At 41.0% G+C, this 14,576-nt stretch overlaps 2 protein-coding genes across 2 annotated transcripts in view; both read right to left on the bottom strand.

Annotated features, from left to right (window-relative positions):
- The window catches only part of LOC134404565 (metallothionein-2-like), a 115,386-nt gene extending 102,543 nt beyond the window's left edge, over positions 1-12,843 (bottom strand). Inside the window, 1 exon segment of the mRNA XM_063135301.1 lies at positions 12,836-12,843. The gene's annotated coding sequence lies outside the window, so the exon portion shown is untranslated.
- On the bottom strand, positions 10,195-10,456 carry LOC134404730 (V-type proton ATPase subunit e 1-like). Its single transcript, XM_063135594.1, has one exon. It carries the CDS (start codon positions 10,454-10,456, stop codon positions 10,211-10,213), a length of 246 nt encoding a protein of 81 aa, XP_062991664.1. The 3' UTR covers positions 10,195-10,210.
- Positions 12,844-14,576: the final 1,733 nt, after the last annotated feature.

Consider the following 14,576-nt stretch of genomic DNA (forward strand, 5'->3'; position numbering starts at 1 on the left):
CTCCCCAATGAACTCACTTGTAGCACCCTCTTGCTACCCTAACCTTCATAGCCACTGTCTCCTCATCCCCCTGTCTCCCCAATCCTACAGAGTGGTCCCCTTCCTGAACCTGTGAATTTTCTCCCCCAGGCAAATCAATCTCTCTTTGATTTTTAGCATCCTATTCCTGGTCATTGTTTCTAAGCAGTGAAAATGTGCTTGAATATTTTCTTGCACTCAGGGACTGAAAAAGGAGCTGGCACACATAATGGTGATTACAATTACGAAACTATTAAAGTCAGAGATAGTGCACATTAACCTTTTTAGTTCACTTCACTTCAATAATATTCCACCAACTAAGTCCCACTATGATTTCCTGAGTGGTTTAAAAATGGTCCTTACAGTGGATCACCTTCCCTTGTAGACCAGAATAGAGAGTTTATTGAATTGGTCCAAAGACCACAGCAAAAAGATAAAATACATCTAACATTCCACATAAAAGTAAACATAGGACAACATATTAAAAGAGAAGAACATAAAATATATTTGTATCCCTACATAAAATTATAGGACAAAATTTAGTATTGGGCTAGTAGCTAGGCTATTTCTTTGTAGCTAGGCCATGAGTCAGTCGCTGAATAGTGGTTAATCAAATTAGAAACCAACATTATGTGGGAGACTGAATGGCATTTCAATATGCATTACTAGCAACGTTAATAAACTGTGACCAAATTAGGCCAAGTCGGAATTGCCTGCGAGTCACCACTTTCAGTAATTCCAGAGGTCTTTCTCTAAATCTAATTTTAATCTGATGCTGTGTGAGCTGCAAATTAACTATAAATATATTGAAAAATTAATTTGAGAAAATCATACCTGTGGCATCTTATGCCACCCTATCACATCTTTCTGGCTGCCTTGGAATATTTGGTCTCAATAAATAAGTCTGGGAATTGCTACCTGAGATGCCAAGACATAGCTAGTGGGTAGCAAATAGCGTCACTCACTTCAAGAATGGATTAGACACATTCATGGAGGTTAATAGCAGTGGCCTTTGGCATGTCTAAACAGGTGAAACTACCATGTGGTGAGCAATCAGGTGCAATCAGGAGGACCCCTGCTCTTTCTTCAGTCCTTGACGGTGGACGTCGGGATGCTGCAGCAAGGGCACAGTTACACAGTGAACATAGGATCCTGCCATATACCATGTGAGAAGTAGTTAAGCAGAGATCAGATGGCCACCAGTCAGGGATGTAGGTATATCCTGCATTGGAGATCCTCCATTGAGCAGGGAGTTCAACTACATGACCATTGTGATTCCTTCCAGCTCTGTACTTCTATATTTCTATGTTGTTATGTATATTTGGTCCAATATTGTCTACTGTCGTGATTCCAAGCCCTCCCACCAAGATGCACGACAATAAAGAGGTCTGCTGTGCAATCCACAAAAACTTTATTCAGCAAATACACACTTCTTCACACCTGAAGTGGGTGTGAATGCTAGGAGCTATCCTCTATGCTTAATCAGCCCAACAAAGCAAGGTTTATAGGTGCATTTTGCCTAGAGACAGGCAAAAGGGAATGGACTCTCCATCATGGCTCACTCATGCTTTCTTCAAGGCATCTGACTGGTCAGTGTTGAAGTCAGAGTGCTAGATCTAATAGATCCATGATGTGCCTATCAACTAAATGGACTGTTTCCCGCAATGCCCAACAAGCTTTTACCAAAGTCGTCCTTCAGGGTGGGTCTTCAAGCTGTAACACCTGCCATGTGGCCAGTTCTGCAAACTGCCTCCCATCTCTTCTGAACTCTACCTGCTTCACCCTACAATGGACTCTGAGATCTGTTAATTCCAATGCTCCCTGTCCCTCTGACCAAGGCCTTAGCTAGACCTAAGGTTTATCCTGGAATTGTCCCGGCGTTATCCCTGTTCATGTAAATGACACACAGGATATCCCGGGAGCAGGCAGGGATGACCCAGGATGATCCTGGGATAAACCTTAGGTCTAGCTAAGGCCCAAGACTGAATTCCTGGGTGGGGGTGATGAGCCTGGGCCTCCTGTTCAATAAGCTCCTGGGAAGATTCCTCCTTGACTCCTTGAGAGTCTTGAAGCATTTTCTCCCCCACTTTCTTGGCTGGTTTTCTCCATCAGCCTCCAAGTCCAATTTGGAATCCACACGAGGGAAACCGGGACTCATCCTGATATGTACCCTGACAGACAATGGCTTTCCAAGGTTTCTGGAGCCCTACCTGGAGATGTTGGGGATTGGACCTGGGACCTTTGACATGCAAACTAGGTGTTCAGCACTGAGCTATGGTCCCTTCTCAAACAGATAGAGCTGGTCCCAAACATTTTGCTGATTATTAGATTGCCTTATACTAGATTAGATTAGTTCCCAACTAACCCAATACTGTTAACTCTGACTAGCAGTGTCTCTTCACATTCTTGGGCTGAGACATCAACAGTTGCTACCATTATGGTTCACTCATGCTTTTCTCAAGGCATCTGACTGGTCAGTGTTGAAGTCAGAGTGCTAGATCTAATAGATCCTTGATGTGCATAGGCAGTTCTTATGGCTTAGTAGCTCACAATGAGAAATCCACATTTCTTTGAGCAAGGATTTGTGAGTTTGCACTTTTCTAATTTTCAGTCTTAGACTGCGCATGTGGCTGACCCTACTATTCAAGTGAAAGGCATTACTACCAGACTTGGGACTTCTAAACTGAAACTTTGTTCCACAACATATCAAGCAACATCACACAGAAAGCATGGATTTAATAGGCATCTTTGCAATTCACCTCTCTCATTTGCACCTTCAAGCTTCAGTTGTTTATTATGGTTGGATGCACTTCATTGATGTGGTCTCAAAAAACAACAACAGCTCTCCACAGACATTTGCCCCCAAGTACACTGGATGTTAAATATCAGCCTGATATTTATTTGAAGAGAAAAGTTTTGGTCTGATCTCTAATGAGAGGAAAATAGAATTTAGAAATCATTTACAAGCTCCTTTTCTTCGCTGTAAATACAGAGAGATGCCCCATCATCAAAAAGTATTACACCTTAAGTTCTAGGAATGTGGGATCATTATCTGATGGTTGCACTTGAAATACTTCTCACTCTCAGAAGGTCATTACTTCAGTTTCATATTCAGATGACTTCAGCATTGTCCTAGTTGAATTTGTTGCTTGCTGTAGATCCAGGGCCAGGAATTCTCCTAAGCTGAGAGTCTCTTATTTATTTATTTATTTATTTATTTATTACATTTTTATACCGCCCAATAGCCAAAGCTCTCTGGGTGGTTCACAAAAATTAAAACCATAATAAAACAACCAACAGGTTAAAAGCACAAATACAAAATACAGTATAAAAAGCACAACTAGGATGAAAACCACACAGCAAAATTAATATAAAATTAAAATACAGAGTTAAAACAGTAAAATTTAAATTTAAGTTAAAATTAAGTGTTAAAATACTGAGAGAATAAAAAGGTCTTCAGCTGGCGACGAAAGGAGTACAGTGTAGGCCCCAAGCGGACCTATCTGGGGAGCTCATTCCACAACCGGGGTGCCACAGTGGAGAAAGCCCTCCTCCTAGTAGCCACCTGCCTCACTTCCTTTGGCAGGGGCTCATGGAGAAGGGCTCCTCTAGATGATCTTAATGTCCAGGCAGGTACATATGGGAGGAGGCGTTCCTTCAAATAACCTGGCCCCAAACCGTTTAGGGCTTTAAATGTCAATACCAGCACTTTGAATCGGGCCCGGACCTGGACTGGCAGCCAATGAAGTTGTAAAACGACTGGCGTAATGTGATCTCGCCGGCCAGTCCCTGTTAGTAAACGGGCTGCCCTGTTTTGTACCAGCTGAAGCTTCCGGACCATTTTTAAAGGCAGCCCCACGTATAACATTGCAGTAATCCAAACGAGAGGTTATCAGAGCGTGGATAACTGTAGCTAGGCTATCTCTGTCCAGATAAAGGCGTAGTTGGTATATCAACCTAAGCTGGTAAAAGGTGCGCTTTGCCACTGAGTTCACCTGTGCCTCAAGTGACAGTTCTGGATCCAAGAGCACCCCCAAACTACGGACCCGATCCTTTAGGGAAAGTGCAACTCCGTCCAGGACAGGGCAAACATCACCTCGCCGGACAGATGAACCACCCGCTAACAGTACCTCCGTCTTGTCTGGATTGAGTCTCAGTTTGTTAGCCCTCATCCAGTCCATTACCGTGCCCAGGCACTGGTTCAGAACAGTAACTACCTCACCTGGGTTTGATGAAAAGGAAAGGCAGAGCTGGGTATCATCCGCATATTGATGACACCTCAGTCCACATCTCCGGATAACCTCCGGAGGCGAAACACACAGAGACAGGATATTTCTTCGCAAGTTGCTTCTTTCACAGTGTAAGAAAAAATGAAGACTGCATTTTGATCCACTCTCCATGTTTCCTGTTAGAGCCACCATGTTGGATAGGACCACTCCCTCATTGTAATAGGCTTGGCCACTTACAAAATAGTAACATTTAATAGCCATTAAGGTGCAGCCATGCTGGAATTGGTTGTTTATTCATAGCATGGAAGCTTTGCCTTGCATTCTATTATTCTTTATGGACAAGTAAAATCTTTAATTATTTGCTTTGCTAAAAATTAGGAACCCACACAAAAGTATCACCATTTTTCAAGATGCTGTAAAAGTAAATATTTTATTCTAAGCAAAAAGTCTTTTAATTTTGGAAATAAAACCATCAGAAAACCCTGTAAGCATTTTAATACAATCCCTGAAGAAGGCTCCAAATTAAAACGGGCTGGAAAACATTGAGTTTGAAATAAAAATGATATTCCAGCATTCTGAGATTATTATTATTATTTATTTATTTATTTATTTATTTATTTATATAGCACCATCAGTGTACATGGTGCTGTACATGTGGTCTTGCTTTTTCTTAGTCTTGTACTAGATGCTTTATGGGGTTTTGTTGCTATTTGTTTTGTTTTTTTCCACTTATCCTAAAAAAGTGTTTTCTACTTATAGAAATTTAGCATAAGGAACATCAGATCAGAACGAAACACATTAGCCCCTAGTTTTCCCCATACTTCCGCTCTTTCATGGGAAACATTTAAGTGTGTGTATAGGTGAGAGGCTCCACGTCCCTGTGATTTAGTTATTGTGACAAAAAGAAAACTTTTCTAAAAATAGAGCTATTATTTAAATTATTCATTACATGAAGCAAGTGGGAATAAATGCAACACTTATCTTTTGAAATGGTTGCTTGGAAGTAACTGTGCTTCTTTCAAAAAATATTCAGAAGTTATAAAAGCGAGCAATATTTCAAGCTCCTGTTTATTTATGAGGTGTAGCTGGCACAGACCCACACATCGAAGCATTTACATCTACCAGGAGCAACCCAAATAAATGTAGCAACTTAGCAAATAAAACCACAGTTCATTCATTAAGTCAAGGAATACTTCTGTTCTCTTTACCATTCATTCCCATCTCAGCAATAATGGGGCAGTGTTGTTAAGGAGTTCAGCTCTCTTTAGCGTGTCAATAAAACAACAGTAAGGTTTTCAGACTGGATTGGGACTGCAAGTGTAGCATCTAAATATCAAGTAAGCCACACTCTTGCAAGATGGAAAGCAGCAAGCCACTGGGGTCACAAAGAAACCATACATGGATGCTGCAGAAGACATTTCGTACTGTCATGTAATATTTATTCAATAGGTGTGTGAGGGAGAATAAGACTAGCTTTAACACAAGGCAAGGTAAGATAGGGATGTCGCAGGCATCCAACGGAGTCCTCCATGTCTGCCCCCTGGACCCAGCTCTCTGGGCTGTGGCACGTTTGCAGGCCAATTGTTTGAATGCTCCGTGTCTCGGTGACCACTTGGCAGCCATCTGCCCTCATTCGGAGCCTACTTTGTTGCACATACAGGAGGATCCGGAAATTGTATATTCCCGAAATTGTGTAAATGGCAGCCATAAAGGCCCACTTTATGCAAGTCTGAAGGCATGGATGCTCCATCTGATCTCTAATGGGAGCTTAGAGATAACAGTGGTGGTTCCCCTGCTGGTGTGCACCAGCAGCAAACCCCCCACTTTTCTCTCTGATCTCAGGCCAGCAATAGATAGCAGTGAGGATGAGAGAGACGGTGGGTAAGTCCCAACACTCACAGCCTCTCATCCTTACTACTGTGTCCAATCTCGGCAGGACTCACTGGCACGGGACAACTTAGGCTTTCTCCATGCCTCCTTCCAGCGGAAAGAAAGAAAATGGAAAAGAAAAAAGTGGGTGACAACAGGGTGCGAGTGCAGAGCCACTGAGGTGACATCAGGGGTAGGGCCATACGCCATGATGTCATCCAGCCTGCAGGGGTGGAGTGGGGGCAATGTAGTTCTCCACCTCTAAAAGAGTTTCTCACCCCTGAATTATATAAAATGAGATTCATAGAATTTAATAGATTAAAATACTCTTGCAAAAGGGAACGTTAAATTTAAAGGGAGAGAGTGGAGGCGTCAAATCATTAATGACATTTAGATCATGGTTTAATAAAAGGCATCATCTTGCATTTGAGGGCTGGTATAGTTCAGCATGAGAATATAAACATCATACTTATTACATTTAGGCTTTATCCCTAAAGAGGCCATTTCATTCTAAGTTTCAAGCTTTTATCTAGCTCGTCACACCCTCAATAGTATCCTAATCAATAAACACATTTCTAACTTATTTTATCCTTTTCTGCACTCTTTCACTGGGTTCCCTAAGAATATACTCTACTGAGTGCTTTTGTGACCATAAGAAATGTAGGATTCATAAAACAACTTTTCTTTTAAAACCTAAAGAAAAAGGGGCCAGCAGTACATCTCTGAGATACCTAATGGACATTATTGCATCATGCTTTCCTGAACAGCTGCAAAGGAAGAATTTAATTTAGGCATGGATGGATCTATCAATTTCAGTTTCACATTTTTTCCCAGTCCTAAATTTGGTTTCTTCCAAACTTTGAAAATCTTTCCCACCCTATGTTAATTTTTTCCCCATAAAAATTTGAACCAAATGAATTTATTTTCCATCCCTTGTTTAATTCATGGTAAAACTAGGATGATGCTGAATCTCAAATTACTAGGTTTGTAGGTCAAATCTACTGGGTTCGTATTTCCAAGATGTGTAATGAGCCAAGACATCAAACCAATGAACTTTAATATCTTCATAATTGAAACCGAGATTGATTACGGGCCAATTTATATTTTTCACACTGTCATAGTGTGCATGACAAAGTGTCCAAATGCTGCCAGATGTTGGTTTCTATAACATTTTACTTTCCAAAGGAAATTAACAGGTCCCATTTGCATATTATTATATTATTATTATTATTATTATTATTATTATTATTATTATTTATATAGCACCATCAATGTACATGGTGCTGTACAGATTACACAGTAAATAGCAAGACCCTGCCGCATAGGCTTACAATCTAATAAAGTTGTAGTAAACAATAAGGAGGGAAAGAGAATGCAAACAGGCACAGGGAAATGTAAACAGGCACCGGGTAGGGTGAAGCTAACAGTATAGAGTCAGAACAAAATCAATATTATGGTTTTATACTGTTGTTTTATACTTTGAATGTTTTTAATTTTTGTGAACCGCCCAGAGAGCTCCGGCTATTGGGCGGTATAGAAATATAATAAATAAATAAATAGAGCGATTTTACTTTAAACACTTAGTTACTCTTTGCCAAAAGAAGAATCAATTTAAAATGTCTGCTTGTGCTGCAACTACTGCCTCCCCACCTTGCATGTTGCTCAACTACAGGAAACAAAGCACAGGTGAAAATAGCCAAAGAGAAGCACATCATGATGCAGAGGTTTGGAAAACAATCCCATCTTATGCACACCATGGGGAGTATCCAATGGTGCCAATCTGCAATCTCATATAACACTAGCAGAGCTCCAGCAAATCTTCCCATTGCACAAGTGGTTGTGCATAATGGGTTGCCCAATGGATTGTACAACAGGTTGCACAGTCATATGTGCAACAGGTTGCACAGCGGGTTCCGCAACCATAACATGCAACCACTTACACAATTATGCTTGTGCAAAGGTAACTTTAGTTGGATTCTCCTCTTGTGCATAGTTTGAACCTAGTTTCCAATAGGGCAGCATCATTTAGGCTAGCAGAATGACAAAGTTGGATACTACCCATTGTTCCCAGTTAGCCATAAGAATGTGGAAATTTGGAGATAATTTGAATTAAATACACACACACACACACGCACACTTCTCCAAATTTCTAATGTTGGATTTTTTCAGGTTAGTAATTATTATTTCTGATGGATTAAATTCTCTCATCGCCAAGTAAAACTAAATCAGAGGACCAATTTAATCCAAAGTGGCATATGATTAATGCATTATTATTATTATTATTAGCTTGGGGGCTATACTATTTTATAGCTCAACAACCCTGTGAAGTAATTAGGATCATATACTGTAGTAGGGCACAAAGTCACTTTCTGAGCTTCTTGGCTAAGCAGGGATATGCGCTCTCTCACAGTCCAAGCCCAATACTCAATCCAGTACATTAAAACGAATGTGTTCCATTCCTAATTCCTCTAAGAACAGGCATTGGCTGAGGTCGAAAGCTACTTGGAGATCTGGTGCAGCACAGAGGTCACTGTAAGTAGAGGCTCCCTCATTTATTTAATCTTAGATTGTTCTGGAAAACAAATTCTCAAGTATTTTATATTTTACACTTTTTTGTAATTTTCAGCTCCTTTGACATTTATACAAAATTGGTTGGATCCAGACTTAGAGCAGACTCAGTGAAATCGATGGTAGTTAAGTTAGTCATGATTACGGATGTTGGAAAAAATCTGCAAAAGAACCAAATTAGTTTCGATTTTTATGAAATTGCCCTGAAGATTCCACACCAGAGTGGCTTTTTCCCGTCAGGCAGATTCTGCGAACTTACAGACCATTTTTCTAACATTCAGGAATTTTGTGCAAATCTCATCATAGAAAAATATGCAAACCCACACCACCACCCAGGCAAAAATAAACATTTCTGCCTAGGCTAAAGTGTGAAAATGCACATTTTGGGGATATTTGGGTGGAATTTGCACATTTTTGCATATGCGAATTTTCACAAATTCAGAAACTAAAAGAAACTGATTCAGTCGATGGGTGGATGACAGAACGAAAGTTGCCTGTCAGTCCATAAAGCACAGAATGAATTTTACACAATCCGTACATCTCTAGTCATGACTAACTTGTCCCATTGATTTCAATCAGTGTACTCAAAGCATGACTAAGTTTGGATCAGTATTATAAAGTTTAGATGGATCTCTCACATAGAATTGGTCAGTGACTACTATTAAAAGAGGGATACTTTTCAGGGGGATAAAGAGAACTGGGCCAGAGCTCAACATTTCTAATGTGGGCAGACAACAAGTCCTCACAAGTCTCTTGTCTCTGGTTTGGCAGCTTAGAAGCATCTGATATTCCTTAAGGCAAGGGACAATACTCTGGTACTGCTGGGTGCATTGGTGCACCTGAGGGCCTGGTGGGCACCAATGCACCCTACAGTGCCAGATTATTGCCCCCTGCCTTAAGGAATATCAGTTGCTCCTAAACTGCCAAACTTGTGAGGACTTGTTGTCTGCCCACTTTGCCCACTTTGGGATTATTGGGCCCTGGCCCATTTCATAGAATCTATGATCTATAATTCTATGAAGTGGGCTAGGGGACAATAATCTGGCCCTTGCAGGTGCATTGGTGCCCACCAGGCCCCCAGGGTGCACCCACTAGAAGCCTTCCCCCTGCTGCCACTGCTAATCTCCATCCCCTGCCACCACTGCCAATGTGAGAGCCACTGTGGTGTAGTGGCTAGAGTGTCAGACTAGGAGTTGGGAGATCTGGGTTCTAGTTACCACTCAGCCATGGAAATCCACTGGGTGACTTTGGGCCCGTCACAGACTCTCAGCCCAACCCACCTCACAGGGTTGTTGTTGTGAGGATAAAGTGGAAAGGAAGAGGATTATGTATGCCGCCTTGGGTTCCTTGCAGGAAAAAAGGTGGGATATAAATGCAGTTGTTGTTGTTGTTATTATTATTATTATTTCCTCCCCCATCACAAGGAAGTAGGTGAATGCAGTGGCAGAAGGAAGTGTAAGAGATGGGGAGGTGAAGGAAATCTCAAACAGTGTGAGGAGGAAGAACTACAACAGAACAGGGCATCATTAAGGCCAGTGCTCCCTTAGATACAAGATTATATCGCTTTTTAGCTGTGGCCCAAAGAGAGGGTTCAGCTGAGCCAGGTTTGCAATCAGCCAGAAGAGATAGCAGCAGACTGCACATGTCACCAGCATTGTGTTGATAACACCCCGGTTAGGCCCCTTGGACACAAGCCATGGCAAGACGCCACCGACCACCCCCCAAAAAACACTCATGACAATAATAGGCACCACAAGGCCACCGTACACCATGGCCGGTCCTTTCTCCCTCTGCCAACCCGGGTTTGGAGAAAGAAGGTGAATACAGCAGTGAGGAGGGAGGGGTCAAGGAAGAAATCCAGGTGGCAGTGAGCAGCAGGGAGATCTAGAAGGCACAAATTGCCATCAGGAGGTGTGCCCCACCTCCCGACATCAATTTGTGTTGGTGCCCGCAGACACTTTTTCAAAATGTCAAATGTGCCTACAGCCTGAAAAGGTTGCCTCCTGCTGTCTTAAGAGGTCAGATCTTGTCCACTAGTATATGCTTACATTTCTTGGAAAGAAACAATCCCTTCTACAGATAAGGTTATTTCAACAAGGGACAATATGTTGAACAAAAGCTGCCTCTTATAAGCCAGCCTAAGCATGAGAAAATCCTTCACCACAGCCCAAAATGCGAGGCTTTTCATGTTTTTTCAGAACCATTTTCAAAATAGCCTGGAAACTTCTCTAGTAGCATGGTGTTGTCATAAATAGCAACAGTAACTGGTGGAAAGAGTGAAGCCGACATATTTCTGACAGTTTGACATTTCAGATAATAGAGGTCTTTCTGTTAAGTCACACATATACATGCCCGAACTTCCTCCTCTCTAGAGGAGAATAGAATCCTGAAGTTAATACTAAAATGGAATTGACTTCCTACCACACAGAAATCATGTAGTTCTTTATTGAAAGAGGACTACAATATTGTAAATAACACGGGCCAAATTCATTTCTCTCTCTGACAATCAAACCTTCTGTTTTCAAGTACAATTTCTCCAGTTCTTTATGCAGGCTTGACTAAATGTGTCAGGTTTTGAATTTCAGCAAAAAATAAATGAATCCATTTTAATGTATGAATTTTGTAGTACCATGTTTCCCTTTGTCTTTTGACTGCAAGTTTGAGATGGAAAGAATGAAGTATGAAGGACTGATATATAGATAGGGATAAATGGAAATGTTGCTAGCCTTGCCATTGGGCCTGTTCAGAAGACACATTAAACCCTGCTGGTTAAGACTTTTGGTTAAGCATCAGGGTTTAAGTTGTCTTGTGCGATGCATTTTGCTGAACCCTGCTCATTCACTAACCACAGCCGGACCGTCTGCAGCAGGGTTAGTGGCTCTAACCATGGTTTAAAGTGTTGTGTGTGGCAGCATGGCTTGTGGTTAGTGTTAACCCCAGAGAACCACAGTTTCACTAACAACAGACCTGAAGTGTCGTCTGAGCAGGCCCAATTTATTTATTGATTTTGCTTTTTTGGAAAATTATTTTAAATTATTATTTGAAAACAAGCAATTTTGATCCTTTTGATACTCCATACCTTCTCTGGATGCCACTTGTATTTTTTTATTATAATTTGTGCTGCTGCAGGAGGGAGGTGCAGTTATGGGAAGTGAAAATTGGCCCCAGAGCTCATGAAGTTGGTCATCCCTGATGTCTAGGATTGCAACCTTAGGCTTCAATCCTATACTTCCTTACCCTGAGCCCCACTGAACTCAATGAGTCTTACTTCTGAGTAGTCTATATAGGATTTCACTTTCAGGCTGCACCCCTGTGCACATGTACTTGAGAATAAACTGCACTGAATGGAACATAACTTCTGAGCAAACCAGGGCTCAGGCTGTACATTTTCTTTACGAGGAAGAGGCACACAGACATGGAGTTTAAGTTGATGATTGAGAAATCTTCCCCTCAACTGCTCCCAAGGGACGTTGGGGAAATATGGAGTAAAGAAGCAGAAAAACATAAAGTGTGTTTCCAAAAGAATGAAGAGGTGTCTTGAAAGTTACAAGAAGTGTTTGTCACTTCTATTATGTTGCACTGGGAAACATCAAAACCGTGCCTATTAGGAGACAGCCAGAGCACATCTAGTTCACCAGCTGATTCTGAGTAATGGTTTCCAGCATACATTTTGGAAAATAGGAATCAGAACGTACTGTTATGATACCCATGGCCATCAGGTACTTCAGATGCATATCCTGGAATAAAATAAAATAAAATAAAATAAAATAAAATAAAATAAAATAAAATAAAAAAGAAACACTTTCACAATGATTCCTGCAGGGGATGTCCAACCTAGTTATGAGATGAATCCTGCCCCCCTATTTTCAGGAATGTTCTCTCTCCCTGTAAAAGAGGGGAGAAGGCCAGCGTTTCCACATACCTTTTTTAAGTGTAGTTAGTTGCTGAGAGGGCTGCTTCTTCTTATTATTATTTTTAGTTTTTCAAAAAACAAATCCACACACACACACACCCCACACACACTTCCCTCACCATTTGGAGGAGCCCAGCATTTCTAAGTGAATGTTATTGGACACCATGTGAGCTCACCCTCTTCAATAAGCACTCAGGAAGAATTCCTGGGCTGCTGAAAATGCTGGGGGTGTTTTGAGGAGGAGGAGGAGGGGTCCCATCAACAACTGGCTACATTTTAAAAAGCTATGTGGAAACCCTGTCCCCTCCTGAAGAAGAAAATTCTCTGAAATACTACTGCTTTATAGTGGTATTGAAGTGCACTGACAACTGTTGGGGTACATGACACATGCCATACACTGCTTTCGTACTGCTTTCATAGGCCTAATCTACACCAAACAGTATATTGCATTATGAAAGTGGTATGAAAGCAGTATGTAGAAGGCAGGAACCACACCAAACTGCATATTGCACTATGAAAGTGATATGAAAGCGGTATCTCGTATGTGTCAATGGGAGGGCTGTTAAGATCTGGATTGGAGGCCCTTCACCCACTCTAAAGTAAAAATGAAAAGAAGGCATAGCTGCTAGAGCCACATTTAAAGTAATGCCCATTTTAGCCCTCTGTCGATATTTACAATGGTTAACTATATAAGAAGAAAAAGAACCATTGCATTAGACCAAATGCCTGCTGAGTCCTGTATCTTGTTACAGATGCCAGGCCAATCAGAGGCCTCTAGAAACCAACAAGCAGATAGCCTTTTCAGTCTGCCATTCCTGAATGACTGAACAGGATCCAGAGAACTATATTTTCACAGATACTGATGATTCAGAACTGGCTTGCCAATTATGAATATTTTTAGAGAACTATTGAGGAAGGGAGAATATCCATCCCAGTCTGTACATCCGCATATTGCTAACACAAAATCAATACTGAAACAACTGACCATTCAATTATATTAAATTATTTTTTGACTGTTTCTTTTCTCAATACACAGGAACATTCATTAAAAAAATCACAAAAAGAATATTGATGCAATCAAATGTACAATTACATCAAGGTGACTTCTTTTTTGTCAGCGCTTTATCTGCAAATTGACATGATTTATGTAGTCCAGGGGAGGGCAACCTGTGCCCTTCCAGATGTTTGGCCTACAGCTCCCATGATTCCTCACCATTGGATATGCTGGCTAGAGCTGATGGGAGTTGCAGATCAGAAAAATAATAATCTGGAGGGCCATAAGCTGCCCACATTTGATACATTATTTAGTTATTGTATTTATTTCAGGGAATTTCTATACTGCTTTTAATTTCTAAAATAAATAAATCCCAAAGCAATTTACAAGATTGAATCATGATAAAATACAATAAAACCAATTATTATTATTATTATTATTATTATTATTATTATTTATTTATAAAGCACCATCAATGTACATGGTGCTGTACAGAGTAAAACAGTAAATAGCAAGACCCTGCCGCATAGGCTTACATTCTAATAAATCATTACAACAAGGAAATGCCTGCACAAACAATGAATCCTTATCAAAATAACCAGGGGTAGCTGACATTGCCTGCACAAACAAGTGTGTTTTGAGTTGTTGTTGGAAGCACTCCACACTAGCAGCCCACCTGATCTCATTGGGGCGATCATTCCACATGGTGAGTACCACAATTGAGAAAGCCTTCCTCTGATACTTTAGGGCTATGGAATTGTCATCAAGCCCTTCATTTCAAAGAACAAAGAGACCAGGTGGGAAGAAGGTGGTTTCTCAGATATCCTGGTCGTGGGCAATTTAGGGCCTGATAAACTAGAAGTAACATGGCTCAGTAGTGAATTGTGGATGAGGGAGACGTGATGAAATTGAAGCCACTAAAACTAGTGACAAACCACACAGCACGCTGTACAGAATTTGGGAATAAAAACCAGGGCTGTGAAAG

Source organism: Elgaria multicarinata, chromosome 10 (assembly GCF_023053635.1).
Source record: "Elgaria multicarinata webbii isolate HBS135686 ecotype San Diego chromosome 10, rElgMul1.1.pri, whole genome shotgun sequence".
Lineage (NCBI taxonomy): Eukaryota > Metazoa > Chordata > Lepidosauria > Squamata > Anguidae > Elgaria > Elgaria multicarinata.

What these genes read in the sequence shown, in the direction of transcription:
- LOC134404730 (XM_063135594.1), bottom strand. Translation starts at nt 10,456, where the DNA reads ATGGTGTACGGTGGCCTTGTGGTGCCTATTATTGTCATGAGTGTTTTT.